Source organism: Anguilla rostrata, chromosome 8, assembly GCF_018555375.3.
Source record: "Anguilla rostrata isolate EN2019 chromosome 8, ASM1855537v3, whole genome shotgun sequence".
NCBI lineage: Eukaryota > Metazoa > Chordata > Actinopteri > Anguilliformes > Anguillidae > Anguilla > Anguilla rostrata.
The window spans coordinates 30,444,600-30,462,620 of record NC_057940.1 but is presented as its reverse complement, the minus strand read 5'-3'; the positions used below and the strand labels follow the sequence as shown (position 1 = coordinate 30,462,620).

The window sequence follows — 18,021 nt, the reverse complement described above, 5'->3', positions numbered from 1 at the left end:
CAAGGGTATTGATTGGATCTTGTGATCAAACCTCACTCCAGTTAATCCAGGCTACTATTACCACGTCACATTACTAGGATTAGGATTCTCACCCTGTTCTTCAGTTTATCCCCCTGATAAACAATAACAAATGTCTGGCTGCAAGGCTTAAATATGCCCCTGGACATGTCGTATGGCAGAAGTTCTATCCACTGAAAAAACCTAATTGTAGTGATGTGCCATATGTTTAATAGGAAATACAAGTGTTCACGGCAGTAAGATAATTCAAGTATTTACTCATCTGATCTCAGATTGAGATTGCAAGGCTAGGTCAAAGTGAAACTGGAAAAGTAGAACCCTATGAACAACAAAATTACTGTTAGCTTTGTATGGCTAGGGTTAAATGATGTGATCGATGTCTTTGAGATGCCCTAACAAATGTCACATCAGATAAAAAAATATAATAATACATTTAGCAAACAACAATCCCATAACAAGATTAAATTTCCAAAGGAATTTTGTGAGGAATGATTAATCAATGAATGAATTTATGAAACCATGCATTAACATTGTGGGGACAGACAAGAGGAGAAGAACACCATTACCAAGCCATTGATGGCAACAGCAGACAGCATTTGTTGTTGAAGTTTAAAATTATTTAACTTTTCACCGTTATATTTGACAGAATTTTAAACTAGATGTAACACGACACAACCCAACAACACAACATGGACATGGAAAATGAGAAATTTATTTTGTTGCCTTTTTTGCCCCAAAATAAAGAGTTATACCAAGAACAGTCCTCCTTTTCCTATCCATGTTGGAAACTGGCTCTATTATAGGACAATCACTGAGCAACATCACCATAACAATGTATATTTTATTTGTCATCATACTGTCCTGTCTTTTTTTATGTACTGTCCCAAAAGTGTTGTTTGGCTGTCTGCCATGATCCCTGTAAATAAAGCATAACTCCTACAATAAAAAAAAGCATGAGAGCAAGCTCATTGATTTCCTTTGTGTCCCATAACCTAATATAACATATGTCAGCTATGTTGAGGCCTGAATATGGTCTTGATTTCCAAGGGCTAGTGTGACAGCAGGGCCTACCTCATCATTAAAAGGGTTGGTCCCACTACTGAATCACCTGTCTAACAAATGCAAATGTTACTGCTCACTGGGGGTAGCATGGCCTCACCTCGACTACTAGCATAGAATGGTCAGTGCAACATGACTATTTTCCAAAATTGTAACTACAGAGCAGCTGCGGTGAAGAAGGAAGGATTATTTCACCAACTAAACTGGGGTATAATTAGAATGACCACAGGACTGAGAAGCAGAGAACCTTCTTTACTCAAGTGGGTGATGATGCAGGCAGGACCTCAGGAGGAAGTGGGCGGCTCACTAGAGATCAACCTGCTCTGGATGCAACACTCAGCTCTTAGCTTCCTGTTCAGCTTTGGTTCCTGGTTCAGGTACCTTCACAGGTAGTTCTGGATCCACTGCTATTAGCACATGAGGCCCAGGGCATTTTTGAGCACATCAGGGAAATATCAGCCGTGAGATGAGAATCATCAGTCAATGTGACCTGAATTCTGGGAGCTGACCTGCAAACACTATGGCAGTGCCGTGTGTGGCACGGTAAATGGTCACCACATTCACTGCTCTGAAAATGCATCACATTTTAAAAGTTGGATGTAAATTCAATGTAAAAATAATAAATTAACACAGAATTTTACAATCTTACATTCTAACACAGAATGTTTTTCTTTCCCTTCAATAAGGTTTAAGAGATACATTGTGAAACATTCAGTACTGCATATAAAAACATCTAAAAATGTAATGTTGCATTTAGTCCAGTAGATGGGGATCACGGCATGGAAATGTAACTTGTGATACACCACTCACTGGTAATTTTAGTTTAACATCAATTCATATACTGCTGAATGAAAATAGTTATGAATGCCACAGAAAATGACAATTGTTTTTGAAAATTCTATCGAAAATGCTAGACAAACTTTTTGGAGGTCAGAGCCATCTGGGTCCCATGACTTTTGATTGCCCTTCATAGTTAACAAATGACATGGTCTAGACTTGAAACGGCAATGTCTAGGCTGTATAGACAATGTATGATACATACAATGAAACCAAGTATACCTATCTTCTTAGGCACTTACACCAAGTATACCTATCTTCTTAGGCACTTACACTGAATTTGAGAGTTTGGGTAAAAAAAGACTCAGCTGACTGGTAATTCAACAGCTGTCAAAAAAATTATATATATACATGCACACACACATACACTGACCAGCATGTATAAAACTAGCTAACAGCTCCCATATGTTAAGAAAAACAAGCTGAGATCCCCAAAGTTGTCTGAACAGAGGCTTTAGCAGCAGTCCTGGAGAGACGTGAAAAGAAAACGGGGTGTTCATTGTTCCACAAGAAAAAATGGGAAAAAAGAACCGTTTACATGAAATCAAACCTGCTAGCTTTTTTCTGTTTATTATTATTATTTTTTCTGTTTTCATTTTGGCGATGCATTGATCGGGCTGCTGGGAGGCTCCTGTTAAAGCACTGTTGGAGTGCATGGATGGTACTCACAATCAGGGATAAAATCCCCAGTGCTGACTGTGGCTGGTAGCCCTTCAGAGCCACGCATAATGGCAGTAGTATCGATATTAGATCTGTGTCTCATCGCTCTCTAATGACCCCTGCTGGCCAACCAAGCACCCACAGTCCCCACAGACTGCATGTGAAGTTTCTACCTCCGACTCATGTCTGTGCAAGCTCGGCTTGCAGGCTATGTGAGTGATTACTTGCACTCTCCCACATTGGCTGCGGCACTTGCAGCACGAGATCAGCTGCATACGATTGCACATTCCAATCTTGGGAGTAAATGGGGGAGGGGGAAGCACTTAGAAAGAGATGCATTGACCCTTTCTTAAATCCATCGCTTTCATGTGTAGTCTGAAATCCTGGTTATTTGTCATTTCCACGGTTCACCATAGAAACTCTGGGCAACAATGCTTTCATCAAGCAAATCTCAAAGCAGTCTTCCAGCTGTAATTTTGTGTGCCGTCACACCTTGTGTTCCTCTTTGTACCTTGGGAGCCATGTTCCTTCAACAAAAGCTTGCCACAAATCAGCACTGTACTATTTTGTTCTGGCTTACTTCAAAGGCCAATCTTTGCCAGCATGGATTCGGCCTCTATCACTCTGTGCCAGGGGATTTTTGGCCTTGCTCTCTTACTTTCCCCTGGCTTGTGTCTCTCTGGTGGTATAGACTTTCTTTTCTCAACAAATTAGAAAAAACCACGTCCATTTCACTTTTCTCAGTGTCTGTCATGACATCTCTGTGGTCTGCTCATCTCCCAGGTTCCTCTGTTTGATATTTCCTGTCACTGCATCTGGATAACGGTTCCTGGACATCTGTGTGAAAGGATCCCGGTTTCCTGTATGTGTCCTCAGACTGTTTCCAGCTCTCTTCGCCATACTGAAACACTGGCTTGACTCTGATGTTGAGAATGTTGATCTTGAGTAACTATTAGTTTAGACCTTCAATTCAGACCTGCCATCCTTAGGAAAATATTTTGAGTACCACAATAGTCAGTGTAACGCTTAGTTCACATGCTTTCACACCACTTCGCTTTGCACACACACACAAGCCTTTCTTCATAATTCTAGTTTTGACTGTTAAAGTTATCAGGCAAAATTGTATAATTTGACCTGATTCTAAAATATCACTTGCAGCACTGGGTAAAGCTTCTAGGGGTACACCTGCTTAAAACATCTTTTCATGATTAATATTTCATTATATGATATGTGTGCTTATACAAACTGATAACCATAAGTGAATTGCAAACTTGACTGCTAGTCAGTGACTGCTAACTATATACACAAATTTATCTCATTAGGATATACCCCTTGAAATGCATCATCTCGTAAAGTTACCAAACATGCTTTACCGTTTTATATGTTAACATTACGGTCACATTTTATGCTTGATTATTACTCCCCACTTCCCATTTTACCTCAGCCTCGGTGGATAATAAAGTACCGCTGCGTATCAGTGGATGTTGAGTGGGTCGGGGAGGGGTTACAGAACCACAAGCACAAGGTCGTAGCATCTGCTTCAATCCGAGGGATGTAGTTTAAATACCGAATACATGTACGGTATTGTTTTGTATTAATTGGTTGTTTTCCGTAATTAAATTACAATAATATATACATTTTTTAATTTATTCATTTTTGTGTAGTTTCAGCTGGCATTTCCTACCTGCGTATTTTGACCAAGAATTGCGTAGTTGGCACACAAAATGCATGCAGGTTGGCAGGTCTGCCAATTCAAGATGTTAAAGTTGTATTTTTTTAATTCCAGCCTGTCATCCTCCTGGCCTTCTAACTTGTAGGCTATTCTGCCAAGATAGTGTTTGCTTTTGTCCATAGGTCTTCCTGTAGTTTTACATCACATTTAACAACTCATTTTTGTTGAGTCTTGCTTTATTGAATGGATCTGCTTGTCTGTATACTCCGCCTGGCATACATTTGAAAGCTTGGGATGCTAATCAAATATAATCAGTGTGATTTTGGTTGCCTAATATTGCTTGTAATAGTCTATATGTTTTTCATGTATTTGACTTATTGTCTAGTAAATAACCACCACAGAAAGGATACTGGTGACGTGTTGCCAGTGAGTACACATTTATTTTGTACAAAGTGTCTGAACCTCTTTCATGGTAAATCAGGCAACATCTCCCATGTAGCTGAATGTGATCATGCACTAATGTGAAACACATTTGGCCATTGACATTTCCTTTTTCCTATGATGCAAAGTGGATGGTGTTGAGGATACAACACATTAAAACAATTGCTAATGCAGAGAAACACATGGGTAATGCATGATTTGTTAAATATTTAGTGGCAATACAACGCTTTGTGAACCTTTGTCGGTGTTGCCGCAGCAACAGTGCAGTTGAGCAAGCGTCAGGACCCATGAGTGTGCCTGAGTCTGAATCAGAGATGAAGCAAATGATGTTCAAGTTTGTTGTAAAAGTTTGCATGAATGTTGAGGATGAATACAGTGACATGGGTCATTTGTAAACATGCAGCTCCCAACTACAGTTAATGTAGACTACTTGAACCGTAAAACAAATTCCATAATTCATGTAATGACATGGCCTTTACAATTATCCTTAGCAACAAATTATAAATAAGAAAAGTGACTGAATATTTCTGTGCGGCAGTAATCCAATCATTATTTTTAGTGAATGTTAGAAAAGAGTCAAGTATTGCAAGCACTACCAAATAAATTTCAACATTTTCCTCTGTGTTAAATCATTCCTTTTCAGTAAACATCCTAGGAGCCAGTTTAAGAAGAGCCTAGTACAGCACCAGAGATATAATCTGGTGAGGTGCTTTATGATTTCTTATTAAATAGATAGTTCTGGGCCTGAATGCTGATAAAGTCGATTAAAAAAAATAAAAATAAAAGTAACTATATATATTCATTGTTGGTAACCCGTTGTATAAGTTGTCACTTGTTACATGTTGCCCCATCCCTGCACTTCTTGGTAAATTGTATTTGTCCTAATACTCTAGCTTATTCTTCTGCCTAGTTCGGCTTTGCAGATGTTAGACCAGGATAGTGTTCTTTGTTCTCGGCTAGAAATAGCTTTACAAAATAAGTAATTGTACCTTACTGAACCCGTGTTCAGCAGTTGTCTACGATCATGAAAATGCACTTTTGTACGTCGCTTTGGATAAAAGCGTCTGCTAAATGAATGTAATGTAATGTAATGTAAAGTGGAATAAACCCCTCCCAGCTGTCCCGTTATTGGAAAATAGTGTACTTCTGGGGTGGTTAAGCGACCATGGCTTCACTTCAGCCGCATTACTACTCCCATCATACATTATTTTCCAATAACAGGACAGCCTGTCATAGTTTATTCCTTACATAGCTGACCACCTCGGAGCGGATTATCCCACTTGTTGCACAACTAATTACCTTATACAGCGGTTGCCAACAATGAGGCAAGTTACCACTAGTAAGTTAACTGACTCTCCCTAATACATAGTTGTATAAAATTTTATAACGGACTCTCTCCTGACGTTGATGGTATAACACTTACTGGAACAGCTGCAGCTACACTGAATCACTGTATCACTGTAAAGGTGACCTTTTATGTATTTCTGTCTCACTTATACAACAATAACTATATATAGTTACTTTTATATTTATTGATTTTTATCAACTTAATCAGCTGAAATTTAAATATATTTCAGCGGCACTTTAGGCGTATTGTTTTACTGTTTTCAAGCAAAACTGTCATTGATAGTTCTATTTAGACTGTTGTTATGCAAAACTCTGTTTGGTAGTTTATTTGCACAATAAATAAATAAATAAATAAAGTTACAATCTCAAAGATTTCCGTTTTGTTCTCTTCGGCGGTACCAATGGCGAAAAGCAGTAATTGCAGGTGTGTTTTTGGACCTCACTTCCCAGAGATCCAACCGGATCCAACCAGTGTCGCCTGTGTGACATCAGTCAGTTGGCACCTGGGCCACGCCAACTATAATACTTACTAGTTACTGAATAAAAAATGGTTGTTATAACAGTAACGTTATGTACATACTCATTCATTGTCTAACATTAGGCTAACTTAAGCTGTCTTTACACTGCCGAGCCGGGTTAAAATGCTGTAGCAGACCTGGGGTAGAATTAGTGATGATCAATTTCCACAGATGTTCTTTATCCACCTTTTTCCCGGTATGAACATCGTTACACTACAGAGACGAATCCGCGGGATTCGCTGTGGCTCGTGCAATTATGTATCTCGTGCACAATAAACACTGTCGTTCTCGTGAATGATTGTTGTGTGATATTTTTGAAACCCTGCCTTGCAAAATGTTACCCCTGGTGTTTCTGGTTTTGCTAGCTAAACTGTTCAAGAATAAAGCTGAACTGGGTGTTAAATTAGCAATCATAACAAGAAGAATAAAACAAAAACAAAGGAGATTTCATCAAAAAAGCGCATCAAGGTTGAAGGAACATATGAAGAAGCGTAATAAAATAATAACAACGCGAATCCATACTGCCGTATTTTTAATTTAGTTTTCTCTGGCTTGACATCTTTACACTGAAATCAGACCGGCTCTGCTCCACCTATACCCTGGGGTAAATGCTCTGTGTAAAGACGGCTTTTTTCCGATCATTATAATATATTGATGAACTTGATGGCAATGTAAATAACAGTAACGTTAAGGCCAGTTCAGATCAATGATTCGCAACGAGACAAAACGGTTTTAGAATGTTGCAGAGAAAATTGCAGCGGTGTGAACTGGTTATCTGCAGAGCGCCTGAAGCCGTTTCCTGGGGTTTCAAAAGACCCACCTTGTCAAATCGCCAAGTGCAGTTAGAACGTTTACAATCAGACGTCTTGGAATTTTGCAAGTTGCATCCAATCTCGTTGCGAATCATTGATCTGAACTGGCCTTTAGTTCGCTACATTGCAACATGGTAGCATTGCATTCGTTTTTTCTAATTGTCAGCTGACATTAGATTGTGTTAATTACATTAGCTAGCTAGCTAACGCAACGTTACCTGATATGGGAGACGGCTACTGTGCGCAACTTAAACTTATGTTGCCTTTCTTGACATGGTCAGGTAGCTAGCGTTAGCTGTGAAAATAGCTTGGCTATGTAATTTAGTAACGTTATATTGTCATCAAATGTAATACGAAATCTACATAAACAAATAATATGACCTCTCATGTTACACAAAAACCTTTTTGGGTTCCATAACCCCCCCCCCCCCCCCCTTCTCTGTTATTGTAACGCTAGCAGACGGCGGAATTAACAGTACGCCACTCACACACAAGTGAGTTGAAGAGCGAGCCTGTTGCATTAGCTCCGTTTACCCTCTCTGGCGGATCAACCACTAATGGGTGATGGAAAACGCGTCACTAACTATGCGCCGCTTGTGATTTTTTCCCGGGAATGTCGCCACAGACACCCAGTTCTTTAATCATAAATAATAATAATAATAATAATAATATAAATTAATATAATAATAGGCTCAATCACCATTGTGTTACCTAATTCGGTGATAGATAGTGACTTAACAGACATTTATTTTAATGAAAATCTTCAAGATTATTACTTTAAGCAAAAACCTCTGGTCCTTAATTCTATGAAAACAATGATTCTATTGGGAAAAATAGTTCCTTCTCATTTTTATACCATACAATTAGCACTAATTTTGGTTATTTATGTCATTACATTATTTAAGAAGATTGCAGGAAATCATAACTCAATCAAATTCATCTCCCTAGCCATGTCTTGCTTTTTTAAATTTTGTGGTCATACAGTGTAGACATAGCTTCTTTCTAAGACCATCTGAAACCGGATTTGAATGCCAGATAGCTTTATGATGGTTCGCCATCACTTGTCACCTAGCCAATATTATAATTTAGCTTTAGGTCAAAATGGTCTCACGGGAAAGTTTTGTCTCATCATCGCTGTGCTACACAGTCAGCCTCTGCGATAGGCAGTAAACGACATGCACCTAATTGTTGTTTTCCATCATTTGGAAAATATTATTATTCTTGAAAGCTTCTGAGTATGGCTAAGGCTTATGTCGCTGATAGGCCTAGCTTTTTTTGGAGTAAGTCAGAAGAGTAAAGCCACAGCATTGATTCTCTGGAGGAGGAGGATGCTGATGAACACCGATAAGATTCCATCCTTGATTCATTGATATGTAAGAATAACTACTAAAAAATATTTTGGCTATTTTGATATGTTATTGAATAGGTTAGCACTATTTTCTAATGGCATTTCCATTGTGGTAATTGTTCGTTGGTGGCTCAGTCATATTTATGTTTCATGCACCCATTTGACGTGAAGCGGGACCATTGGCAAAACATCTCTGATGGTGGAATATAATATTAATGTTGTCCCATCCCCATGCAACAACACATTACATAGTAGAGAAAAAGCATACAAGAGTGAATGATTTCACATTTAGGTATGAGTACCACAGTGTGTCACAATGCTTTTCAATGTGATATTAATGTTTAATCTTAAACCATTATAAGGGGCAAATGTATATGCTTTATAATAGACTAAAAGCATATTCTTTTTTGGAAAGATTCTGGATATGTTTTGACCCCTAAATATCTTAGACCCCAAGTTTATGATCCAGAACATGTATAACTTTACCTGTTTAATGTATGGATATCTCAGTATTTCATTACAAACTAAAAAAGAAAAACTTCATTTTTGCATTTTTGCTAAAATAATTGCATTTTTTAGCAATACTTTTAATGAAATTATTAAAATAAATTAATCTAGTAGTTAGTATTGTAAATGGTACTAATGTCCTGCTTCATTTAATCCATTTATGAAGTCTCTGTGATGCTCACACCTGGAGTTATACAGCTTTTAATGGGGCACCCCTTAAATGGGCAAGGATTGGCCCAATCTAGCATCCGTGTGAAGGGGTTAAATAAACACAACTCTGGACCCTGTAAAATTTACTGTGTGAGTACAGCCTGCAAGCTAGTGTTGGATTTAGCCTTGCATTTATCAATCGGCACAAGGCTGTCATATGAAGGTCAAAGTAATGTTTGACATTCATTATTTTACTGAGTGGTGCTGGCAGGCTGGGAGATACAGTATATCTAAAGGCAGTTACACAAAAAGTGAGGCAGTGAAAATATATGAACTGTCTGTTCCAGTGTAGGAGGGATTTAAATCTCCAGCGAGTCTGAGGGATTTCTCGTTCCTTCATGAACATAATTGTTTTGAGATTTGCACCTTGAGAATTAACATATTTAGTGAAGCACAACTTCCTTGATGTGTATGATTCATCCGTGCAAGGCTGATGCAAACAGAAGGAGGTCTGTCTTTGCTGTCAGTGCAAAATCTGGGCGTAATTAGCCAAAGCAACAGCTGTTCCCAGTCAAACAGTTAATATGAGATGGCAGGGCCAATGAGAGCTCTGCTCAGATCCTTTCTGCCATAGCAGAGCCATTATATCCAGTATGCAGGCACATTCAGTTCATCAACTGTAGGTGAGGTGATTTCAGATAAGCTAGCTCTGGCTCCATATCAACCAGGGTCTCATTCCGGTGACTGAATCAAACACACAACGGAGAAATCAAGCGCGCGACGGACAAATTTGAGGTAATGATGAAGGAAAAGCAACAACCTGACCGATAAGTTTAAAAAAAAAGTTATTTTCTCTACTGTCCTTTTGTTTCAGGAGAAAACACACACGCACGAGCTCCTGTGTGTAGGAATGCTCTCTCATTGCCTCGTCCTCGCTGGCTTTCTCATCACTGATTTGGCTTCATCTCGACCCCGCTGTCCCATCGCCAATAAGCAGACTTGTCCACCGGCCAGCTCTGAGCACTGAATATGTGGGGCTATGATGTATGGCCCCTGTGGAGGGTGAGCACCGATCCACCCTCTTCCTCCTCCTGCTCCTTCTTCTCCTGCTTTCTCTGACACATTCACAATGCTCACAATAAATCTGTCCTGAGCAAGAGACAGGGAATAGCAACCCATTTTTCACTCCTCTCATTGTTCATTGTCCGGCTGATACCCCTGGGGTTCCTCCTGTCTGCAATTCAGTCAGTAGCTCTGAACTAGAGGATTATGGGTAAATCTCACAAAGGATGCTGCTCGAGCGATCCACTTAACCTGCTTCGATTGACTGTGAACTCAGCAGTTAGAATAGGCCATGCCATTGGTTACCTTTTGTCAGATCTCTGAGTGCAGCCACTGTCATGATTACGTTAGTATGTGGCTACTCATCGCAATGGGGACATGTTTGAAGTGGAAGAACAGGGTAGGCGGGGACGATTGGCGAACTCACCGAAGTACTGGCCTTTGCCTTCTCTGAAGGGGGGGCCCACAGGCCCCTTCATCATTGGCTGAATGTACTTCATCTGAGGCATGGGGGGGTAACCTCCTCCCAGGACACGCCCCCCCAGGAGCAGCAACATGCACAGCTCCAGCAGCAGCATGGTCATCGGCCTCCCGGAGTGACAGCCTGCAGTCCTGGCTTGGTCGAGGAAAAGGGGATGGGCAGGGAGGAAGGGAAGGTCATCAATATGAACGAATGAAGTGGAAACAGCCTGTAGCTCTGATTCACGTAAATTTAACATGTGAAATATAGGCTAAAACATGTGTGCACATGGGATTTTGCATTTGTTTCATTTGTTTAAAATTTATTGTCCTCATCAGAGAATATTCTTTCCATAGTTGGTAAGGGAATTGTACAGTGTATGTCAGACAAAATGATATAACAGGATATAAAAATAAAAATATAAAAAAGGATTAGACAGTGATATATCATTTTCCTCATTATTTACAGAAACTGGCATAAAACGTATACTAGCGCCTATAAAATGTTATATTCTTTTCCAAATGATGCCATCGTCGTCTTCAACTGGACCATTGCTGGAGTGTCAAAGACAAAGGGCAATCCAACTTGAAACATTTTTATCAAAAGTTGGTAATCTCAAAAATTTTAAAACCTAAAATTCTCAGTGATTTGGGCCAGGGAAGTCATGGAATGTGTTTTGATTTATTTGCTTGAAAACCAAATAAATGATCATCCCCATGACGATGATAAAATATCTGGTTAGTTATAAAACATTGTGGTGCTGGTATTTTAGTTGTTTAAACTTCTCTCATTCTTTGGTTTCAACTTGAATATTACTGATAACTTTGCCCCTGAGGGCTTAATTTATATTAGACTTGAAAACAGACAGATTACAATATTATTGTTTTTTGATTATTATTTATATTCAGAAAAATTAGTCTTGGAATGCTTTAAAAGTATTCATCATAAACTGTAGCAGCAGCACCTTCGTGGAACTGGAAATGTCTCAAAAATGAAAACAAAATAATACAAATGTGTTGGCCAAATGGTTTCATGATAAAATATCACAGCTAATAACTGCTGCTGCAGGCTAACTGACAAATCTGACAGTTTCTCAGATATAAAAGCACTTAGACAAAGAGGTAATATCCAATGACACCGCAGAGCGCATGCTGCGTTCCCTGCAGGAGATCTGCTAATGAAATGTGCGCTTGCCTCAGTCCGCCTGTGAGCGCGAGACTTCAGTGGTGCACGTCTAAGCAGCCAGATCTCGTGAGCTTCATGTCAACCATACACATGTGCACATTCAGCAGAGAGGATCACCCTGATGTGGCCTAAACAAGGTGTCCAGCTCCTTGTAACAGAGGAAAGACCAGCAAGTGCCATTATTGTAACTCAATTAGTGATAGTATATGGAACCCACACACACAGAGGAACAAACATGCGCACACACACACACACACACACACACTCCAGTACAAACCGAGGCTCTTAAAACGATAGGTAGAGGGGCTGTCCTCCACAACTGGCAGACATGGGAGCCTCTGTAATTAAACCCACCCAGCACAGGACTGGGGTGCCAAACCGAGGTGGTGCTGCATGTTCTTGGCTCCCCAGTTTGTTTAACCTGTCATTCTGTGTGACAGCTGGGCCTGTTTGCTTTCATTTACTCCAGAAAGGAATGATAATTTCATCCTCATGTTGTTCGCACTAGATATTTACACAGCCCTGATCAGGTGCACGGCTGAAACACTGGTTTTGGAAGGAGCTCCCAAAGTGATTGCCCTACACATCTTCTAATGAGGAGCAGGAACTGAGAGATGTATTGGGGGAAGGGAGGGCGGAAGCAGAAAGTGTTGATGCCAGCAGAATCTGTCTCTTCCACTTCCAACCTGAACCAATGGGTTAGTCAGCTGTCCTCACCCCTTGGAATGCCATCGCTATAAATATGGGTCCCAGGAATTTGCTTGGATCACTCACATAAAATTTCAATCAAAGGCTGGCTTCAGAGCAGTATACACAGCATACAACACTCTGCTTTAACCGCACAACACATTTATTTCAAGTCCCTGGAGGTGATACTCATGATTCCCTCCCTTTGAGATTTGAGTGAAATAAAGTTGCAATGATTGATTTTATCATTGATGTTGTAGGGGAACATGATTATAATTGAATCAGCTGAGATCTTTTTGAATAGGAAAACCAGAGGTGCCCTCCAGGACCAAATGAACTAAAGCTGAAGTTCAAGGACCCAGAAGAACATGATTTGCCATGCTGAGCACTTCTGTGAGTTAGGAGAGTATATTGAAAGATGTGCACAATACCTCTGCTACACCACTACATGAATCAAGACTATAAGTCAGAAGGACACAGATATAGATGCTGTGTGCATTTTCCAGCTACCATCGACATGGGCATCACTAGCTGGTTTGTGTGTGATCTGAGGGGCACCGGATAAAGCAGCCCCTGGTCCAGCCCTGCTCTCCCAGCCACATGCACGAGTGATAACCCGGGCAAAGTCAGCTCCGGCCTCCAACTCCGACCAATAAGCTTCATTTCCCCAGTCCCAGTGGTGTGTCCTGCACAGGAATGACAGAGCAAGCAGATATGGAAAAGGACACTCCCACTGCAGTCTCCAGCTGCCCCCCCCCTCCACCCCTCCCTCACGCGGGGCTGCGGTCCGGCTGTCTGCCTGTGCTGGCTCTGCAGTTCGCCAGCTTTTCCCCCTCTCAAATTATTTTCATCTTTATTATTGTTATTGCTGGAGTAAGTGTTGTTGGTGCAGCCGGGCTCAGGAACGAAGCCCGGTCCGGTGCAGCTTTCGCCGTATAACCGCTTCCTGTGTTTTCTCTCCGCCCCTCTTACTTTCGCTCCCCTGACCAAATCATTCACTCCATGTAAGGATGTTGGACAGGGAAAGCTTGGGTGAGATGTATACCAGGAATCTGAGTGGAGTATGAGATAGCGCTTGAATAAAATGTTCACATCCAACCGAGTTTGCATCTCATGTAAAATCTCTGCACCCTTCCTCTGCCCCCCCGGTCCAGAAACAACACAATCATGGGGCAGACCACGAAAAAAAGCAAAAAGTGAGACGAAAACCATGCGGCCAAGCAGAGAAAAAAGCAATCAGTCAGTAGCTCAGTGCTGATTGGCTCCTGTTCAGACCAGAGTTAACCATTCCTGAGGGGGGGGGGCGTTGTGGTTTTGTGGAGAAACATGTAACCACCATCGAGCAGGCGTCTGTGCTCTCGGCATGATCAGAGGCAGACATTTCTCCCATTCCACATGCCCAACACAATCTGTTTACCAAGGGCTTCTATTCAGCTTTGCATGGAAGACATAAAGTAGCAGTTATCGTCTCACGCAGTATGTCTGGAAAACCGCACACACGCATATGCACATGCACGCAGTCACATGTGGGCACGCTCAGAAGGGCAGACAAAGGGACACGCATAACCACACACACATGTATACACAGAATGACTAGCAGATAAAAAAGAAAAAAATACAGTAAAGCAAATAAAGAAATGGCCAAATAACCACACACACACAAACACATGCATATGCGCACACACACGGAAACACAAGCACACACACACACACAATCATACACAGAAACACAAATGAGTCAATACCCACATGTACTGAAACATGCATATCCATATAAATTACAGCCTGCTTCCAAAAAATGAATAAAATGTCATGCATTAGTCATTCTATTGAGCAAGAAACTGCAAACATTATGGCCTTTGCCAAATTTAGGTGGCCTTCAAACCAAAAAAAATATCACAGGAAGAGAGAGAGAGAATGAGAAAGAGACAGAGAAACTAGAAACAGATTTTCATCATTTCATCTCTACCCATCTTATGAAACTAAATAATCTTAACAGTCTCAGTATAAAAAATGCATGACCAGACAGACAAAACAGCAAAATCTTTGCTATGTACTAGATGATGGATGACTGCTTTTTTTCTTTAATTAAAAATATGGTCCAAAAGACAGAAAAAAAAATGAAAAGAAAGGGAGCCAAGAGAGAGACAGACTTGTGAAACCACGCAAACAAAGTGGTAACTGGAAGACCGCAAACCTCTGGATCTTGTAAGGCATGTATCCGTAAGTGGGGATGATAAAAAAGTGTGATTTTTTCTCTTAGCTGTGGCCGTGTCGCGGCCTACTCCCCGCCGGTGAGCCGAGGAAATGATTGAGCATTTTGACCACCCCGCCCCCTGGAACTGGACTGCAGTGTTCACACAGGGGGCGTAGAAAAACAAACAGAAGGCCGCAGATATTCCTTAAAGCGTGCTTATAAACTGCATGGAGAACACTGGCCCCCCACAGCATTATTAAATGTTTCCACATTAACTGAAACAAGGAGCACTTTTCTACTTCCCCAGCATCCCATCCTCTTCACCACACACATAGTCTGTGATATTTCCATTCCGGGGTGTGAGCACTTGGCTTACGGCTCTCAACCCCCAACCACCATCACCGGAATCACGCCCGTGATGATGGAAAGGGTGAAACAGAGTGACTATAAGGAGGAGATGAGGCAATGGGAAATGGAAGTTATAATGTACTTTGGTGTATGTAATGTGACCATTTGTGGTTGTCTTTTTGCTGGTGTGTGTGTTTGTGTGTATTTGTGGGTTATCCTTTTCTGTTATACTGCTGCTCTTATTTAACAGTTAATTTATTTGCTTAGGTGCGGTTCATTTTGTGAATAAGTGCAAGTGATAAATGAATGTAGTGTAATACGTGCTGATATGTGTGTGTGTTCAGGCTTCTGCAGGTGCGTGCGTGTGCATGAGTGTGTCTGGCTGTGTTTCCCAAAAAAGCCCCCAGCACCTGCTCCTGTGATGGACATGCTGCTTGTTGAGTCTAGGCGATGGGGGGAAACGCATATGAGGCTTTATTTTCAGAATCACCTTTTTTCTGCATGAGGTAAGACTATAAGTCTATAACTGAGTGGCGTTTCAGTCACAGCTCCCTCCTCGCCCCTCTCTCCGCACGCGTTACTCATATTCCGCGAACCGTCCGCGAACTCTTTGAACACGACCGCCTAGGGTAAATAAACACGGTAAAACCGCAGGATGTTCGGCCACACGTTTTAGGAGTAAGGTACCGAAGGCACAGCGTAACTCTACTCCGGGTCAGCGTTTCATCGGAAGGGTTTGACATATCACCTGCTACTACAGCCCCTCTGCGGAAGGCTAAGCCAAGGGTTTTGCTGACTCTCTTCCCTGAGAATGTTTGTCCGCTGAAGGTCTACAAAGGTGGCCTATTCTCTGCCCCCCCCCCTCAGCCCCACATTAAACAGAATCATAAGTAATAAATTATCCGTTTAATGCTGTCGGCTGCCTGCCGGGTCATGACGCAAGCTGTTTACACTTTCCACTTTGACCGCTCCCCTCTCCTTAAATTTTCCAAACCCCTGTTCCAGGTGTGTGTGTGTGTGTGTGTGTGTGTGTGTGTGGGGGGGGGGGTATTATATGAGGTCGTTTTAAGAAGAAAAAAAATGCTTGTCAAATTAATTGGAAATCATTGTGAGAGGTATGAGAGCACTGCTTCATGGTTTACATAAATGTTCTGACAATGTTATGTGTTATACACTAGCTAAGTTTGGGTGATATCTGTTCTCACCACGCACCAGCTAGATGGAATACCTGAGCTGGTAAGATCAGGTATCACCCAGGTAGTGATGTAGAACAGAACATGCAGTGTAATGTAAGTTACAGGGTGACATTTGACTTCCTTTTCCAATCAGAAGCAACGGTCGACCTCATTCTTCTCGACGCATAGTGGACGTGATCAGGCCGCAGCACCTCAGCCCTGTGGGTCAAGTGTTATTGTAACGTTTCCTTGTGTGGAGACATAGATTCAAGCCCATCCCTCTCCACCAGACTGAATTACTCACATCCCAGAATCCCCTTTTCCAAAATGGCCACCGTAACCATTCCATACATTCCGTAACATACATCCTCATTTAAGAAACATCTTCCATTGTCCAATTGGCAGGGCACACTTAACCACCAATAACACTCCCCGTCCCCAATAGTAGTCCACTGCCTGGACACTCAGGAGACGCACACATGTGCTCTTGACCGCAGGGGTACTAATAGGAACTGGAATAAAGACCAAGCTGACTTGAATAGCGATGCCAGGATGAGAAGTGGACATTTTGTTTCCATCCATCTTTCAGCAATGCTAACCCCAATCATTTATTCTCAGCAATTATGTGGATGGCTGTGTGCGGCTGGCGGTGTTCGCCTGGCCAGATGGGATGTGCTGTGGTCAGCACTATGTGTCTCCAGGCAGCTGGCAGAAGCTGAAGCTGTACAAAGCACTATTTTATTTCAATAATATCAATGACTTTGAGACCAAACTTCGCTTCAGATCAACAACAGAATTGACAAGCTGGAGAAAGGAAGCAGGCGTGGCTTGTTCCTAAATTTACCACAAGCAAGAAGCTCAATTTATGATTGTTCACAATGAAAAAAAAAAATCCACCACACAAACAGAAAGAGGAGAAGAAGGCTAGATGCAGTTTCCATTTTTTAAAAACCAAACAAATAAACATGATTCCACATGCAACCTCAGCAATGGAAACCAACAACGGTTGGAGAGTGAAGGAAGCACGCTCCTTTTAAAAAATGCACCAAAGGAGAATAAAGGAAGAGAAATATTAGGAACTCATAGATGGAGAAAATGCAATGTTTTCTTAATGGCCCAAGAGGAGCAGAGGGATTAAATGACCTCATTGGAGCACATTGGTAAGTGTAGAACCAGACGTGGGACAGTCGAGCTTGCGCGCCAGCTGACGTTTGCAGGTAGCGAAACCGGAGGGGGTTGGCGGCGTCACTTGGACAGTAACAGATGTGCAAGATGTCGGCCTCCCTTCCCACGTAATCACCGACCATCAAAACACAAAGCCGAATGCTGACGAGCGGCCAGCTTGAGAGATGCATCATTGGGCGAAAGGATCCACTGTCTTAGCTGTTATATGAAACCTTCTGTTGCCACTTGGATTTTCTCTTGCTACTATTGTCAATTGAATTTAGCGGAGTCACCATCCCCTATGCCATGCTTTCTTCCCCTACCGGTCTCCCAGGAGACCTCAATGTGGACCTGGGAAACAGACAGTCATAAAC

General features: G+C 41.5%; 1 protein-coding gene across 3 annotated transcripts in view; it reads right to left on the bottom strand.

The window, feature by feature from the left end:
• The window catches only part of col8a2 (collagen, type VIII, alpha 2), a 58,239-nt gene that overhangs the window by 10,675 nt on the left and 29,543 nt on the right, over positions 1–18,021 (bottom strand). For 2 of the 3 annotated variants that reach the window (XM_064347648.1, XM_064347650.1), the window contains one exon: positions 10,859–11,047. In XM_064347648.1, coding sequence (XP_064203718.1) covers positions 10,859–11,015 — 157 coding nt within the window. In that variant the 5' untranslated portion in view covers positions 11,016–11,047. The remainder of the gene's footprint in view (positions 1–10,858; positions 11,048–18,021) is intronic. The other variant, XM_064347649.1, reaches the window with a different exon arrangement.